Here is a 17,520-nt window from a genome sequence, read left to right on the forward strand (position 1 = left end):
TGAAGCGCAGGGAACCTCCAGATGCAAACCCTTCTCACGCCAAAGCCATTGGCAGGCAGCCGGAGGGGACAAGCCAAAGGAATTCTGCCACTAGAAGGAGTGCTGCCAGCTGGAAGGGACGGCGGAGGGGACATATGACCTACCTGCGTGCTATGTCCCCACATTTTTCCCCAGTGCCTAGGAAAGAAAGGCCCGACAGCAAAGGTCATGATAAAAGAGGTATTTAATTAGATTAGTTCATCTCCACCCCTGCGGTGGGCATCTGCTGCCCGACAGGAGTCCGCTGCCCTGTCCGTGTTGGCCTTCATGCGCGCTGCCAGGCGGGAGAACGTCTGCCTGCTGGAAGTGCCCTCCAGGCTGAAGAGCTGCTCCAGTAAGGAAAGGCAGCAGCTCTGCTGCAGCAGCCAGGCTAGCCTCTTCCTCCTGCCACACAAGAGAAAGTGATGGGCCCAGAGGCTCTAGCTGTACAGTGCTAAAGCGACCAGGGCGGGGGGAAAGCAGGGCGGTGGACAAGCCGGTTACACCTCCTCGGAGGAAAGGGGGCTGATGGAAGGAGGGCTGCTGGAGCAGAAGGCAGCAAACAAAGATGTGCCACCGGGGGAAGCTGACCGCTTGAGAGGGCGTGTTGGCACTACGGCCTCAGGTTAGGTGTGGCCTCAAGACTGGGCTCAAGCAGCTCTGGGCCTGGATGCTTGGGACCAGGTGGGAAATGGCTCTTCCTCCCCTGGCTTCTCACTTCTGCTTCTTACCGGGCCTCCTGCGGAAGGGAGGCTGCTCTTCTGGCAACGTAAGCGGCACACTGCAACTTTTCCACCTGAGACTTGACCAAGGCTCCAACGGTGGTCCGGGGGAACTTCCTTTTGAGCAGGCTCAAAGCCTCCAGGATCATTTTCTTTGCCAGCTCCATGCGTCCCATACGATAGCAGACCTGCAAGGGAAAAGGGAAACGTCCCGATGGGGACCAGTGGCCCAAGAGACTGCAGGAATCTGCCAGTGGCTGCAGATGCCCCAGGGACATCCCCTGCAACTGGGGAAGGCGTCCAGCTCTGTCCCCCCGGAGATCCCGCCGGACCTCTCCGTCTCTTTACCTCCCCTTTGAGGCTGAAGAAGGTGGCCTCTTCAAAGCGGGCTATCACATTCGCTTTCTTGTCTACGGAGTTCCTCAGGACCTCCGCTTCATTCAGCTTCACGAGGGCCTTTGTGCAAGCACACAGAGAGCAGCAGGTGAGCGTGGGTGCAGAGCCCACAGCCAGCCTTGCCCTTCCCCCTTGCCTCTGGCGTCTGTCTTAAGAGGGCCTGTTCCTCCCCCTCGGTGATGCCCGCTCAAACACAGTCACACTGGCTCAGAGCGCAGGCACCACTGATCCTTCAGACCGCCTCCCTGCTAACGCCCCTTGTCCTAAGGGCACAGTGCCCTGTGCCTCTTGCCGCAGAAGAGGCAAAGCAGGGGAAGAAGTCAGGGTCTGAGCCCAGCGTTTCCCTTCTGAGGCCCCACAGAGGCATGCCCTGTTGCAACGGGGAAGTTGTCCTGCCCAGAGCCAGGCGACTGAGAGGACTCCGTGCACAGAGGGTGCTGGCAAGCAGGGCAACTCACCATGTCGCTGTTGGAGACATGCAGGTAGGCAGCCGCACACTCCAGAAGGTAGTAGAAGGCTCTGGCAGCATCGCCCATTGCCATGTAGTGGCGAGCCAAAGGCACCAGCACCGATTCCACGATGGCTTTGCACTCACAGGAGCATGCGCCGCTGTCCTTCCCATCGGCCTTGCTGGGCACCTCAGTTGTCTGTTCGCTCTTTGCCACAGGCCGCCCTGCCACACTAGTCAGAGGACGGTTCCCAGGGGAAGAAGAGAGCAAAGAATACACAGGCATCACTTAGAGTGGTCTTTCTCCCCACACAGACGACAGAAAAAGCCCTTTGTTCAAAGCAGAGCGTGAGGCCACGGGCAGGCGTGACTCATGCAGGTGCTCCTCCCCTGCAGATTTTGCCAGCGCTGCTCGGTAGGAACTGGAAAGCAAGGGCTGCTCCGGTGACGTGTGACCATTGCCCTGAGCCCATGGGCTTCCTCAAGCACTCTCTCATCTCCATGGCCATCTCCTCCCAGCTCCCACCCCACAGACAGCCTCTTCCCTAAGCTACAGTCACAACCGGCAGCCAGATTCCCGAGTTTCCTTTGCCTCCTGTGGAGACCCTGTGCTCACTGGCTTCAAAAATAACCAAAACCTGGTCTGCTCACCCAAAATCCTCCCCCATGAAAGCCTGCTGCTGCCGCCGCAGTGCATCTTCAGCATCTGGCGAGAACACAGGGGGTTAGACACCTCCTCGCGTACGCCGGGGTAAGAGCTGCTCTCCCTCTCCCAGCGGGGCTTGCAAGGATCCTTGCAAGGGTCCCAACACACTGAGGAAAGCCTGCAGTGGTCATCCTCACCTCCTGGGCTTGTCCCTAGCAGATCTACTCCCACCCGATCCCCAGCACACACCCCATGGCTCCTGGAGGGCCCAGGCTGTGGAGCACGGCGCACAGCATACCCTCAGTGGCGTGGGTCCTATCCCTCTTCAGCTGCTCTCCTGCAAGCACCAAGGTCTCCCAGCTGCGTGAGTCGCCCTGGTCAGCAGAGCCCTGGCACCTCCCTCCATCCTGGGTGCTGGTGACGGCGAAGCGGTGGAAGGCAACAAACTCTCCTTGGCCGCAGCTCTTGCATTTGTGCGCGTGCCGCTCCAGGAAGGCGGCACACGTGCGGTGCAAGGCGACCCGCTGTCTCTTGGGCCACAGCTGGTAGGCAGCCTCCTGCAGCAGCACGACACGGAAGGCCAGAGCGCCAGACTGCTGCACCACGGTCATCCTCAGAGCGGGCGTCTCCACATCTGCAAGGCAAAGGGCCTTTGCATCAGCCCCAGCTGGGGCCAAGGCTCAGGGCCATCCCAGCCGGGACACCAAAGTCACGCCTTGGGGCGCACCCTCGGCAGCAAACCTGCACTGCTGCACACCGAGCCTTGCAGCACGGGGTGGAAGGGCCCAGCTTGCCTTGCTTGACGCTAGCACGGCCCTGGGGACACAGTGCTCAGCTGCGCTCCAGGCAGCAGCTGGGGATGTTGCTGCCAGCCAAAGCGAGCCCTGGCCCGCGCTTTCTCCCTGCTCTTGGCAAGGCAGTCCCCAGCCTCCTGAGCTTCCCGCCCTGCTCCACAGGGGAATCAAAGCTGAGTGAAAGCCTGTCAAAGGGCCCGGGGCTCTCTGGAGGCCATCTTTGGTCTGGACGCTGCAGGCGGCCCGCAGAGGATGTCAGGGGTTCCACAAGCCCTCCTATGCCTGCGCTATAAGCAGCGCCTGGAGGCCGCGGAGCAGAGGCACTTGGGACGGCTGGTGGGAACTCCCCTCCACCACAAAGCTCGTGTGCTTTGAGATCGGCTCGTAAGATCTTTGCACAACCCCTCCTGAACAGCCATGCCTGCCTGAGCTCCACCCAGCCATCACCGGGGGCGGGGGCAGGGGGGGAGCGCACCATGCCCGGGGGAGCCCATCAGGACACAGCTGGGAGCTCCCTTGTCCACCTCACTGCTACCACTTACCGCTCTCCGCCTGCACAGAGGTGCCTGGCCTCTTGGTAGGATCTTGGACATCTTCTGGCACCTCTGTGTTTTTCAGCCACTTAAGGATGTTGTCCTTCACCAGCATGGTCAACACACAATTCACCTTGTGCCTCATGTCAGCCGGAAGGACGTGCAAGAGCAGCTGGGTGGTAAACACGGGCCCGATGACAGCCGCATACTTCAAAACGGTCTGCTTCAGCGGCTTTAGCTGGTCCAGCTGAGACAGCGCAATCTCTGCCAGAAAGAAGCAACACATCTCTCTCTCGCCTCTTCCCCATGCTCAGGCTGGAGAGTTTCAACACAGGAAACGGGGTAGATGTTGGCCTCCTCTCCTCGGGACTGCACCTGCTGGGCAATCGCAACCCAGGGCAGGCGTCTTCAAAATGGCTCCGCTCCTGCTGCAGCCACCGGCCACAAGGCCTGGGGAAAAGCGAGACGCTCAAACGCACGCTCCCCCACCAAGGGTGAGGAGGGCAGGACCCAGCAGGTCCATGCAGCCCATGATGCGCCCTACCAGGTCTGGAGTAGGTTTTTGCCCTACAGTGCGCACAGAGAACAGAGAACTTTCCCCAGCCCAGAGGTGGACTCGGAGCTCCACACAACGATTGTCTGAACGTGGCCAGACGATACTACTCCTTTCTTTTCCATTTCTTCCTGTTCTTTTTGGACAAAACCGCTTTACAGCAGGAATGCTTTAGCGTGACATTTCTTCCAGGATCATACAAATGGGGGTGGCTAGAGAGGAGGGACACTCATCGACAGTTCCCAAGCTGAGAGGGTGACTCTGCAGCACACAGATGCCTAGCCTCCCTCTAGCTGATGCCCCGCGAAGGGGCCCCAGCACAGCTGCGAGCCGCCAGAGCGGCGCTCGGACCCTCACCTTTCAAGGTGACGGGCAGCACGGTGTTCTCCAGGTTCACGTCCGGTCTGATGGTGCAGACCCTGCCATCACTCCCTGCGCTGGAGCTCGACGTTGCTGCAAGACAGTTTCCGCTGCAAGCGCGTCTTTCGGGACATGGTTTAGGAGGTGTTGGGCTGACAGTTGGACTTGACGATCTTAGAGGTGTTTTTCAACCTTACTGATTCTATAATGATTCTGTGAATGTAGAGCCCTCCCAAAGATGTTCTGCCTTCACACCAGCTTTCCCAAACAGTCTCCACAGCCAGGGAAATTGGGAAACTTCTATTACCATCCTTTTCTTCTGTGACCGGCACCCTTGTGGGGATTTTATGGTTTTGGATTCAAGATTCCTGGGCCTGTCCCTCACCTCAAGCTGGGATTTGTTCTCAAGGGAGCTGCCCTATGGCCAAGGTAAATTACAGGCCCATTAGAATGCCTAAGAAACACCAGGATCAAATGTGCTCCGGAACAATTTCCCCCGCGTTTTAGCACCCAACTCCTGCCCCAAGAATTTAGGCCCCTCCAAGCCACCAGAAGTCGCTAGCCCCTGCTTTGGCTCACAACGGTAAGGCACGCAGGAGCCCACGCCTCTGCGAGGCCAAGTTCTGCACTGCTGCAAGATGTGACTCTGCCCAGATCCACGGGGGAATGACGGGGCAAGACCGTGCCGCAGAGAATGCGCCACAGCAACGCGCTAGTCGGCAGCAAAGGTGCTTACCGACCAGGCTCTCCCAGCTGCCCTCTGCTTTTTCACCCCGCCTCCGGGTGTGGAACAAGAGCATGTCGTTGCGACGAAGGCAGCGCAGCAGCTCCTCGCAGTAATACGGGATCCCCAAGCTTCTTTGGATCAGGAACCTGGACAGGGGCAGACCCAGCAATGAGCAGCACAAGGAAAGTAAGGTGGAACACCGTTCAGGGGGGCCGCGACTCCCTCGGGCATAACAGAGTAGCCAGCATCTCCGTCACAGCCACACCTCACTTTTGAAAGGGGCGCTGGCTTGGCCTTTTGGGCCCCCCTGAACCTCCAGCCTTGGCTGAAGTCCACGCCAAAAGAGAGGCGGACAATGCCCAAAGCACGGAGCAGCGAGCCCTGCCTTTCCTCTCCTCGGGAGCCTAGATCCTCCCTGGCAGCAGGACGGACCTCTGCCCCAGGGAATCTCCCCCACAGCCCGGCCACCTAGACCAAGGCCGTTTCGCACCCCAGACACGCTTGGCCTCGGCACTCTTCCTCCCTTCCTCCCTGCGCAACAGCGAAGGGATGACACCTCCCACGCTCTGTGTCTGGGGAGTTGCCCGCTCTCAGCTCACACCTGCCAGGGCGAGGCATAACATGCAACCCCCGTGGGCCCAGTACTCACGGGAGCCAGTGATGCTTCTAGCCGCCCTGCGCTGCCTTTCCTGGGGCGTTGATGCCCTCCCATGCTCTGCATCGGTTCAAGCCCTCAGGAAGAGCTCCCCTGCCTCCCACTTACCTCGCTAGATCCCTGGAGATGCTGACCACTCCGAGGTCCTGGCAGACTTTCTGCACCACAGCTGAAGATTTCAGCTTGTCCAGATGACAATAGGTGATGTTCTGGGACATTGCGCTGTCTCCTGCGGCTTTGCAGAAGGCCTCTGTTCTCACATAGCCCGGGGCTAAGCTCATGACCATGAAGCTGGAGACGTTTTGGAGCACGGGTGACACGATACTCCAGGAGGCAGGGTCGATGAAATGGGCATTGTCGATGACAAATATGCCAAATTCTCCTCCCATGACCTGAAAAAAAGCCAGGTTGTTCTGAGGGGAATCCGGTGCATTTTCAAGTGCCTTCCAGGGGAGGAGATTTACCCTCTGTCTCTTGAGAGGATTCTCGGAAGTCTCTCCCCAACCCGTTCCCTGCTCAGATGCTGACTGGCTCGTAATTCCGTTGAGACTTTAAGGTCACGCCTAATGTCGCTTGCTCCGCAGAAGGAGGGAGCTTGGGCAAGGGAATGCGGAAGACGTCGTTCTTCCTCCAGGGAACATTGCTTTATGGGAGGGCGGGGTTGTTTTCCTTCTCTGACCAGGAGGACGGAAGGAGAAATGCTCACCTTCTCTAGCACTTTTGCCCACGTCGAGTGCAATTCCATTAGCCTTTGAGGTTCACACATCTTGCGAACCTTGTCCGAAACGGGAAACTGGCCAGGAAAAGCAGAGTCAGGGAGAAAGGTCACTCCGGGGCTAGGCACACCTCCCCACCAAGCAAGACCGCAGAGCAAACCACCTCTGCTGGCCTCAGCACCCTCCCTCTCCCCAGCACAGGGCCAAGAAGCCACAGTGGGGCTTCACCTGGAGCCTAAAGCAGAGGCCCTCTGCCCAGGGTCTCTGGCAGGCCTCTCGCTCTCACCTCGACAAAGAAAATGCCGTTGAGGAGGCAATAGCTGCTCTCTTCGATTATCCCTTCGAGCTTTGCCTGCAACACGCGCTCCTTGTCACTGCGCAGTTCACAGTCCTGGAGGCCCAGGGCTTTGGCCATCAGCTTACGGAGGGCAGAGAAGGACTGCCTCACGTTGACCTCTAGCAGTTCCATCGCAACTACCCTGCCGTGCAAAAGCAAAAGGGACTGAGATCCCCAACAGCCCGAGCCTTCTAAGACCAAAGGGGTGGAGATGCCCTTGCAGGGGGCTCTTCAGCCACCCATCTCAAAGTGCTTCCCAGAGAAGCCCGCGCTTTTCACTCCTCGTACGAGAAAGGGCACACAGGGGCAGCTGGTGCCAAGCCACTGGCAGAGCCAGGTCCGGACCCTGTGTCTCGGCAGCGCCAGCCCAGGTCTCACTACTTCCCCCCTGCACAGGAACTCACAGGGCTCAGAGGCAAGGATGGAGCAAGTGGTGAGTTTGCCTTTGGGCTCCAGACCTTAGCACTCTGCCTCCCAGAGCACAGGAAGGCTTTTCTGCCCCAGTGCTCCTTCTGGGAAACAGGTAGAGGGCAAGCAGAGCTTCTGAGCTGGCCACCCTGCTGTCTGTTGCGTCTGGAGCCAGATGCAAAGCACTGAGCCTGGGCTCTTCCCGACTATCCGTGCCTGGCCCAGAGGTGAAGGAGGAAAGGCTGTGGCTCAAGAAGCCGCCTCCAACTCCCCAAAGAGGCAGAGGTGGGAGCAGGGCACGCAGGAGCTCCTAGGGAGTGTCTCCAGGAGGCTTTTTCAGGCCTCTGCAGTCCAAGAGCCAAACGCACTGGCAGAGGGGCTGGAGTGTTCCACGGTTGTCAGGGGATGGGCAGGGGCAGTGTCCCAAAGCTACAGGTCAAAAACCTGTACCTGTGGCCAGCAGCCTGGCCTAAAGAGGCCAGTTCAGCAAGTAAGTGGCTCTTTCCGGAGCCCATTGTGCCCTCAAATGCCAGGATGTGGCTTTGCCCAAAATCCTTATAGGCTTTCAAGCAGCTGACAAAAAGGTCAATCTCCTTCTCCCGACCTGTGAAGACACACAAGGAAACGAGCTGCTGGGGGTGCTGAAAAGCAAAGAGACGTCCCTTTTGCTGCCACCCTCCACCGCAGTTTCCCTCCCCACCACCACATATAACATGACAGCCTGCCTACACCCAGGCCTCCTTCCATCAAGGCACCAAGCGATTAAAGGCATCCCGAGCGTCCTGATGTTTCCGTATCTACACCCAGATGCTGCCAGGAAAGGAACTCTGAGGAGTACAAGGGCGAGAACCCACAAACACTCTCCGTCAGTCTGGCAGAAGGAAACCTCTCTCCTGAACCCAAAGACAAGGATCAGCTTAGCCCCCGGGCTTGAGCAGCTCCATAGTAGAAAGGAACCTTCCTACCAGGTCTGGAGCACGGCGGGGAGCACCAGGCACCTCACCCTGCTTTCCACCCCAGAGATATCAAACAAATAGGGACGAACCAGGCAGCACTGCCTTAGGGTCGCTGCAGGCAGCACCATCCCTGGCAAAAGCTTCTCCCTACCCAGCGTGGCACTAAGCGCTACCAAGGGGAAGAAAGTGGCGTTCAGAAGAGCACGGCGTTCTCCACCTACCCAGCAAGGGAGCGTACTCTGACCTCTCCTTGGTGAGACTCATGTCAAGTATGCTAGAAGCAGGGGAAAAGAAAACACAAGTCAATGAGGTGGGGAGAAGCCAGGGGACATAGAGAAGCAGCCTGGCGTGGAGGGGCAGGACGTGTTCCTCGGGTACCGGCTTTTCTTTTGAGCAGCGTGTCACCCCCTGCACGCTCCCCCAGCCAAAGTTCAAGCTGCACGCTAGGACAGCTTCAAGCATAAAGAAGCCCAACGACCGCAGCAGGGTGGGAGAACGTATCGAGAGTTCATCACCATGGGCCAAACCCAGAGAACTCGGAGACACGTGAAAGAAGCCAGGGTGTGCTGTTGCCTAGCAGACAGCTTTACCACGTTGGCCAAGAAAAACAAGTGTCTTGGAAAGGAGGACTTGTGTCCCTGAACGGGTTGGGATGCCAAGTACCTGGCACCTTTGCCTCAAGTCTTCCTGTAGTTCAAAGAGATGGCAATGTTAACATTCAAACCGTCACCCAAAGAGAAAGGCAAATCCTGGCCCAGAGGAAGAGCTGAGATTTCAGCAGGAAGACATGAGGAAGAGTGTCCCAATGGTCCACCTTTCCCCATGGGAACCAGACTGGCCCAAAGCTTCCTGCTCGGAAGCAGCTGGGACAAAAAACTCCTTGGGTCAGCATTACCAGGGCACATGGTGGAGCAAGCACAGCACGGAAAGCACAGTCGAAAGCCATTTGGGCAGAGCCTGCAAGGCCACCTTGCATCTACCCAGACAGAAGAATCTTCCCAATCCCTGTGGCTTCACTCCCGCTCTCTCAGCAGCAGGAGGCAGCACGGGAGAGGGGCAAAAAGCCTCCCACGCCAGGGCTTCTGACCATCTCAGCAACTGGGAAGGCAGACCAGCTTGGTCTCTCGCTGCACAACTCCTCTTTCTCGCCGAGGCTGCACCCTTGGTGCCACCGTCCCTTCATCCAGCCCTCTCAGAGGACACTCACCTCGCCTTGGTGACTCCCACATATTGATAGATAGTGCCAGGACGGATAATGCCTTTCATTTTTCTCTCTGGCAGCTCCTTGAAGTAGTAAGGGGGCAGCCGAGAGGCGGCATAAGTCGCTGCATCACAGGACACCAGCCCAGGGTAGCGCACCATCATCCGGGCTGCCAAATTCACCTTCTGGCCAAGGACTGCCAGGGAGAGAGACAGAGAGAGAGCACGCGTTGATGTACCTGTGCCACCAGCCCCGCGGCGCCCTGCCACGCCAAGGGCTGCCTCCCCTCTGGCACAGGCCAACGCCACAGCGGGGTCAGCAGAACCCAGGGGAACAATCGGCCATGGAGCCCGTTCTCCCACCCCGGGCCAGGACCAGCACCGCCTGGGCCGTTCCTGAGTGGCTGCTGGGCAAGCCCTCTCCCAGCCCGCCTTCCTCTTCCAGACTGCTGTGCTTAAGCAGGCCCAGGCCAACCTTCCGCGCCTCAGGCACACGCCTCCTACCTGTGTATTCATTCCTCAGAGGGTGGCCGGTGATGCCGCAGAACACCATCCCGCTGGTAACGGCAACGGACACTGCCCTGGCACACAGGGAAACAGCGCAGCTTCAGCAGCGCCCCACGCACAGTCCTGCCCGCCCAGCTTCATCCCCTCCCGCACCTCCCCTCGGCCCTAGCCTGGGCCACCTGCCATCCTGCCCTGCCAGCGCGGGCCTTGGGGGCCTGGAGAGCTCAGGGACGCAATATACGTGCGTTGCAAGGGACAAGGGACATGGGCAGAGTTTTGGACACTTCCCCTGAGGCCTCTTTCCCTGAGATGCGACCGGCAGAAGGCCACGGCCCTCTCGTGAGCAAAGAGGGAGGGAAGAAGGCGCCCACAGCGTCACCACCTGCGGTGACAGAAACTTGAGATCAGGTGGTTGGGCCCCAGCCCTGTTCATGGGCCAGTTGCTCGGAAGGGCCTGTCTCTGGCACTGAAGAGCCTCTCGCCCTCGTGAGGGCTCGTTCCGGTGCGAGGGCTAGCACGGTGTGCTTGGAGGGGCTCTGCCTGGCTGCCATGGGCCTCAGCCATGGCTCGCCTGCCACCTCTCAGGGCACTGCTTCCTTCCTGCCAGGGACGAGGGAGGGCAAGCTAGAAGGCACATCTCTTTCGGGTAAGCCCCCTTGCACTGTCCTAGGCACCCAGCACACCCACGCCCCCTGCCACATGCTCACTTTTTTCCCCCAAACATCGTCGAGAAGGAGTTGAAGATCTGAACAGCGCTCTGCAAGGCGTGCAGGCTCTTGTAGGGCAGCTTTTCTCCAATGAGTCCAAACACACAGAGGAACGTGCAGCCCTGCCAAGGACAGAAGCGGCACATCTTGCTACAATGCCTCAGAGGGAATCACCCCCTCTTGCTCACCGACCACCCTCTCGGGCTGCGGGGAGGCGATTGCTCACGCACACACTCACTTTATCGCACAGGAGGACTTTGTTGACTTCGCCCTTGTGAGGAGAGAGGATTTCTAGCAACATCCTGCTGGCACTGTGGAGGAACTCAAAGACTTCTGCTGTGCTGATGATATCTGCAGACAACTGCAGGTGGACAAAGAGGCTGGTGACTGGCCGTAGCTCAGAGAAGAGGTCCAGCGGCAGTCTGTCGTCAAGCTGGAAGACAAGAGCACACGGGCTTCACCAGCCTGCTCTCCCACGGGCTTACTGCCCACACCAGATGCCGAGGGAGAGCAGGCGTACCGGCAATAGCCTGCAGGTACTACTGGAGGAAGGGGGGAAATCCTCCTCTCCGTGCACATGGCGGGCAGGCTTCACCAGCCTGCGGCAGGCAGGTACCGAACCATAACACAAATGACAAAGGAGGACAAGGCACACAAAGGAGGACAAGGCACGCACTGGTGCAGCCTGGGTGCCCCTTGGCTCAGTTTGCCCATGTTCTTGTCTCAGGGTGCATTTTCTTTGGTTTTCTCTTCTCCTGAGAACTCCATCTGTGCAATGCACCTCTTTTCTGCCCGCCAAAAATGCAGCCCCAGCAGTGGTGGCCTGGACGTACCTTCCTGAGAGCAGCTTCTGGTATGTACTTCCGAAACATCTCCACCAATTTAGGACGGTTGGACAAGACACGAGTAGGCCTCATGGCCCCTGAGGAGAGAAAACGCAGGTGGTCGCTCGAAGGATGGCACTAGGAGGTGTTGGAAAGCAGGGGCTGGCACTGGAAACGGGGGAGAAAGAGTCTTCTGCCTTTGCTCATGTTGCCACCTGCTGACACTCAGGGCAGAGCTGTCCCCTGGAAGGAGGAGGCGGCAGCGGCAGCAGTGACTGCCCCAGCTGATGCACAGGAGGGACAAAAGCAGGGGCGCTAACTGAAAGGGGGAAGAGGGCTGGGGTGGTTCCCCTCTGGCCCCTGAAGCAGCCAGGCCCCACCTTTGCAGGCAATCACAGAACAAGGTGAAGTTGGCACGCACCTTCCCCTTCCAAGCGGTGGCTCAATGGGTGTCGTACAAGCTTGCGCAACGCTTCTTGGCGTTCTGACCGAGACATCTGATCCATGCCCGTAACCTGAAGACACACAGAATCAGAGAACTGCCACTGGCCGCCCCAGGACTCCAGGGGACAGAGCCTGCCCTCACCGTCACTGCCCAGAAAAGGGGAGAACAAGCCCACCTGGCTGGATGGGACAGCAGTGCTTCCTCAGAAGCACCGGAGCCGGGCAGGCATCACGCAAGCATCCCCCAGCTGTCAGCAACAGCTCCGTGACCCACACAGGACATTGCTGGTGGGGCCAAAAGCCTGCCAGTGCCTCCCGACCCCTCAAACCAAGCAAGCCCAGCACACAGTTACCCCTGAGATGGAGGGACAACACCTTCAGCTGCCTGCCCATGTTCACTGCTACAATTCTCCCCACGCTCGGCGCCTCAGCCTTCTGACACCTCCCTCCTTCATGTCCAGGCCCAGGTCCTCACAATGGCTCGAGACGCCGTCCCATCCACCTACCTTCACAGCTCTTTTGCCTGCAAGATGCTTGGTCCTGAGCCGGTGCTGCTCACAGAGCTCCCAGGAGGTGGCCGAGAGGACAACATCACCTGGGTCTGCAAGCTCATGGGCCTCACAAACTTCATGCAGGGCCTGGCCACAGATACAGAAGTACCGCCAATCCCTGTCTCCAAAAACCACAAGGCTCATGGGCGCTGCAGAGATCCCTGGGGAGAGAGAGCGGGAGAAGCAAACTGACACGGAGAACATTTTGAGCTCTGCGCTCCCCAGCATCTCAGCTGTTCAGAACCTAATCTGAAGCCCAGCGGGGAGGCGGCCATTATGGAGGGGGAGGACATCCTCCGTCCTCCTCAGGGGATACTGACACGGCTCCATGAAACAGGTGTCCAGAAATAGACAAACAAATTTGGCATTGGCAAGGCGTTGAGAGTGCCGGGCATCTTACCCAGCTGCCTGCCTGCCCCAGAAGCCCAGCAAACCAGCGGGCTTGATCACCACCTGCTGCGTTTACACGCAGGTAGGCTGTAGCTGTCTGCTGGAGAAAACCTAACAGCCTGCAAAAGCCCTTCTCCCAGCCGTGAGCAAAGCAGTTCCCTTTTGCTCTTTGTGAAAGGCAGGGGAGAATCCAGCAGGGGAAAGGATGCAAAGCTGCCCCCGCCTGAAAAAAGGAAAGGGTAACTACCTCCCGCAGACACCCGCGCTAAAGCAGACATGCAAAGACCCTAATACTTGATCTGACACCCGCTCTGCCTTAGGCTTAAGCTTCCTCTGCGTCTGGAAACGCATGCAAGACCAGCAGTCCTGGTCTCCCGTCCCTGCTCCGACTACCGCTGGCCCCTTCAATGCTCACAGGAGATGCTTTCCTTTGGCACTGGCCCCAGCAGGGATCCCCGCATTCCCTGCCCGGGAGAAGCACCCTGTGGCGCGTGAGAGTGCCACGCATCTGCGCCTGGCACAGCGCCCGTACCTATCTTCAGTCGGACCTTCTGACCCACGGGCGTGTCACGACTCCCATACTTCTTCTGGATCTGCCGGCTACATTGCAGCACCAGGCTGATGGTCTTAGCCAGCTCCCGGTGCGATGTTCTCCACAGCACCAGCACAGCATCCCCTGGGGAAAGCGAGGGGAAGTGAAGGCTCTGCCGAGACCTGCCTCTCCCCACACTCCACTCGGTGGCATAAGCGGGCCGACGTGCTGAGGAAGATGGGCTCGTGGCAGGGCGTTGCCCGGGAGGACCACACCCTGGGCACCGGGACACCTCTCCTCTCCCGGGCCAGCCACAGCAGCAGCCAGACGGCAGCAGCAGCACCCCCTGCCCCGAGCGCTCCTCTGCAGCTGCAGCACGTCAGGGACTCCTCCTCCCCTCGCAGCCCGGCAGCCCAAGCTCTGCCATCACCAGGGCCTCCCTGCCCCTCACCAGCACCCCGACACACACCTTTGGCTCTGCTTTATAGCTTTATATATGTGCTTTATATGTGCGTGCTTCCTTGCCCCCGCCCGCAGCACAGGGCCCCGCAAGAGGGGACCGAGTGAGGGGAGCCACAGCCCTTGGCCAAAGCCAAACCGCAGGCAGCCCCGGGGGGAAAGAAAGAGGAGCCTGGAGAAAGGGCACTGCGGGGGGCGTGCGTGCATGGCCAGAAAGCTGGCTCAAGGTGCTGCACAGAGCCTCTTGCGAAGGAGAGCACGGCAAACGGCCGCCACAACAGCTAAATGCTGCAGACCCGTACACGTGGGCATCGTTGTCCAAAGTACATACCGGCAAACTTCAAGATGTCTCCGCCAAAAGTCAGCACCTCTGTGGACAGAGGGAAGGAAAGGAGGAGTCATGTGGCCACCTTCTTGCAGAAGGCACAGAGCAAGCCCCTCTGCCGGGACAGGAGCACCTGGGCGCGGGCGCCCCGTGGGGCACAGCTCAGGAAAGCACCACTCCGGCCTGCCTCCCCGCCTCACAGTGGCCACAGCCCTGGTACCCGCGCAGCACGCAGGGAGGCAGGGCCTCGGGACGCCTCCAAAGCTGGGAAGGCTGGAGGCCAGAAGGAGCCTCTGCGGTCCACCTGGTCCAACCCCGCTGCTCAAGCAGGGCTGCACAGAGCCAGCTGCCCAGGACAGCGGCTAGATCGCTTCTGAATAGCTCTGAGCAGGGAGACTCCACAGCCTCCCTGGGCAACCTGTGCCAGCGCCCACTCACCCTCACAGTCAAAAAGTGTTTCCTGATGTACAGAGGGAAACCTCCTGTGTTTCAGGGCGTGCCCGTGGCGTGCCCTCTGGTCCTGACACTGGGCACCACTGGAAAGAGCCTGGCTCTGTCCTCTTTGCACCCTCCCTCAGGTTTTGGACACATTCCCAAGATCCCCCCCGAGCCTTCTCTTCTCTAGGCTAAACTGTCCCAGCTCTCTCAGCCCTTCCTTGTAGGAGAGATGCTCCAGAGCCTTCAGCATCTTTGACCACACTCTTGCTTTTACTCTACAAGTGCTGCCAAAGGGGTGGCCGCAATGTGCTCACAGTCAGCTCAGAAGGGTCAAGATGTCCCCTGCGGAAAGGGGCTTGTGAGGGTCTCTCACACACCCCCACACGCTCGTGCGCGCACACGGACACGCGCACAAACGCGGACGCCAGTGCCAGCATCCTCCAGTCGCTCGCACGCTGGCACTTGCTGGATGCCCTCAGCCTGCTCTGGGCCCTAACATGTCACTGAGCCAGGCGTTCACGCCACAGGCGCAGAGGGGGCTGCTGAGAAAGCAGGTGCCTCCTCGGCCACAGCGGGGAGCACAGAGGACCTGAGCTGGTCCTGACCCTCCACAAGACCCTGGCTGCTCTCACTGATCCTCTGGGCCACAGACAGCCCGGAGCCTTCCAAGGAGGCAGGACCCGGCTGCCCAGCCTGCCTGCCTCCACCCTCCGGCAGCGGCCTCATGACCTGATGCCAGGCAGTCCTGCAGCATGGCTCTTACCCTCCAAAATGTCACACAGGTAGCAGTTGAGGGTTTGCACCAGCTCATCAGTGCCCCTCTCCGTGCCGCTCCTCTGTATGAATTTCTCTGTCAACGTAGTGAAAGCTGCAACAGGAACACCCAGAAATCAGGAAACACCCTTGTGGGCCAAAGGACCTGCCAGCCAGTTCCACGCTGCCCGGCCTGAGAGCCTGTAGGTCACACCTTCCCATGCCCCAGCTCAGTGCTGCTGGCAGCAGTGGTTGACCACCCAAGATAAGGCATCCCGCTCTCTTTGGGCATCTCAGCAGAAGAGTGCAGCAGTGACAAGATGGCCCCTCTGTATGAGGGGCAGGGGCAGGGCTCCAAAGGGCCTGCTGTGTCCCAAAAGGGCTCGCGGCCGTGGTTGCTCCTCCCTGCTCGCCCCACCTGATATATCCGCAAAGAGCAGCACTCCGTCGATAGGCTGAGAGTAACAGTTGCTCTGAAGGGAGTCCTCAGCAAGGAGACCGGGGAGGAAAGCTGCTGCTTTCTCCAGGTCTGAGTGGTGGTATTTCCTCTCCCAGGCAGAAGCCATCATCAGCACCCTGTGGCACACGGGGTACCTCAGGAGGATGAGGACCTCGCCGCTCAGTGCGAGTTGCACACTGAGCCTGGAGCCTCTGCGCGGGACGACTGACCCTCTGCACCCACAGCGGTGGTCACAATCGCCTGACAGTGACATCCTCCCTATGTCATCGCCTGCTGAGCCACAGTGACACACGCTGCCTCCCAGGCAGCCAGCGCCACCCCACTTCTCTGAGGACAGTGCCGAAGGGAGGCGCTTCAGCGACCTGTTGCTGAATTTGCAGCTGCTTCCCCCCTTCCCCAGGACCAGCTGCCTCCGCACGCACAGCTCGTTGCTAGCACTGGTCCTTTCCCCTGCAGCTACGCAGCCTGTCGCCATCTTCCCAGTAGGCTGGCTCCTTTCTTGCTCCCTTACTCCCTCCTCAAGCCCCGAGGTGTCCCACCTCGGACACGGGAGCCCTCCAGCTCTCCCTTCCCTCCATCCGCACAGCGCCTGCGACGGACAGCGGCCTGCCTCTGGCAGAGCCAGCAGCTCCTGAGCTGCCACGTTCCCTGGGCTGGGTGAGAGCTCCAGCACGTGAAGCCAGGCCCCTCACCCCTGACAGCAGCCAGGGTTTCCCAGCGGAAAGGGAGGCCGGGGCATACGCGCAGGCGGCCCCACAGCTGCCAGATGGCAGAGGGGAGGCCATCAGAGAGACCGTGGCGGAGCAGCAAGCAAGCCTCCCGCAGCTGCACGACCGCATTCTCGGCTGTGCCGAGGCGCTGTGCCCAGGTGCCACCACTCTCCCCGGATGATGCCAGAGGAGGGGGGCAGGGGCCATTCACAGCGAGTCAGCAGGAGATGCTGTGCCTCCTGGGACACTCGGCACCACCCGCGTGTCCTGCCTCCTTAGCTCCTGCCACGAGCTAAGCTACATGCGTGTATATACATATACATAGGCAATTGTTTGTGGCACAGCCACAGCCTCCTAGCTGAAGGCACGACTGGCCGCTGAAGGAGATGCCACACATACTGACGCTCCCAGCTGCCAGCAGGGAGGCCATTACGTACAACCAGAGGGACCCCAGTCCTGCCTAACGCCTGTGCGAAGAAACAGAAGCTTTTGGACCAAAGGGCGTGGCACGGCTGTGAGCTCAGCATGCCTGATGTTCCTGCGGTGGCCACGGGAATTCTGTGCTCAGGATGTGCCAGGGGCAAAGCTGCATATGCAGAGCTCCTGCAGGTGACTGAAGCCCCTGCCATTCTGCAGTTCCCTAAGCGAGCTGCAATCCGCCAGCAAACTCCGGCCCATCTCAGTGAGCACACCTGTAGCCGTGCCCACAATTCTGGAGTCTGCCACAAACTGAGAGGGGCCTCAGCGTGAAGCGCAGGGAACCTCCACACGCCACAGACCTACAGAGGAATTCAAATTATTATCACAAGTGGTAATACAGGATCAATCACGCCTAGACCAACTTTTAGCAGCACAGGATACTGTGCGCTGTATGTACATTATTGAATAACAGCTGCTGGATTTTTATGTTTTATAGGGTTTTTATGTATATCAAGAGCAGAAGAAATTAAA

At 59.3% G+C, this 17,520-nt stretch overlaps 1 protein-coding gene across 1 annotated transcript; it reads right to left on the bottom strand.

Moving 5' to 3' along the window:
• Positions 1-206: 206 nt before the first annotated feature.
• Positions 207-16,334, bottom strand: LOC142051032 (adenylate cyclase type 10-like). Its single transcript, XM_075080246.1, has 25 exons — positions 16,183-16,334; positions 15,818-15,975; positions 15,410-15,514; positions 14,215-14,253; positions 13,425-13,568; positions 12,458-12,663; positions 11,929-12,022; positions 11,517-11,605; positions 10,922-11,116; positions 10,684-10,805; positions 9,974-10,050; positions 9,477-9,666; positions 8,491-8,543; positions 7,764-7,917; positions 6,855-7,047; positions 6,559-6,645; positions 5,961-6,244; positions 5,207-5,343; positions 4,468-4,563; positions 3,567-3,821; positions 2,529-2,864; positions 1,595-1,809; positions 1,089-1,196; positions 750-928; positions 207-423 (listed from the first exon to the last, which is right to left on the bottom strand). The coding sequence occupies exons 1-25, from the start codon at positions 16,332-16,334 to the stop codon at positions 228-230; spliced, it is 3,864 nt and encodes a 1,287-aa protein (XP_074936347.1). The 3' UTR covers positions 207-227.
• Between the last annotated feature and the right edge of the window lie 1,186 nt (positions 16,335-17,520).

The sequence above is a fragment of the Phalacrocorax aristotelis genome, unplaced genomic scaffold (assembly GCF_949628215.1).
Source record: "Phalacrocorax aristotelis unplaced genomic scaffold, bGulAri2.1 scaffold_85, whole genome shotgun sequence".
In the NCBI taxonomy this organism is placed as follows: Eukaryota; Metazoa; Chordata; class Aves; order Suliformes; family Phalacrocoracidae; genus Phalacrocorax; species Phalacrocorax aristotelis.

Coding starts and splice junctions, on each gene's coding strand:
- LOC142051032 (XM_075080246.1), bottom strand. CDS start 16,334: ATGGCGACAGGCTGCGTAGCTGCAGGGGAAAGGACCAGTGCTAGCAAC. Junction 13,569..14,214: donor AGACATCTTGAAGTTTGCCG/GTATGTACTTTG, acceptor CGCTTTCCCCAG/GGGATGCTGTGCTGGTGCTG. Junction 8,544..9,476: donor GTGGGAGTCACCAAGGCGAG/GTGAGTGTCCTC, acceptor CCCTGCTTCTAG/CATACTTGACATGAGTCTCA.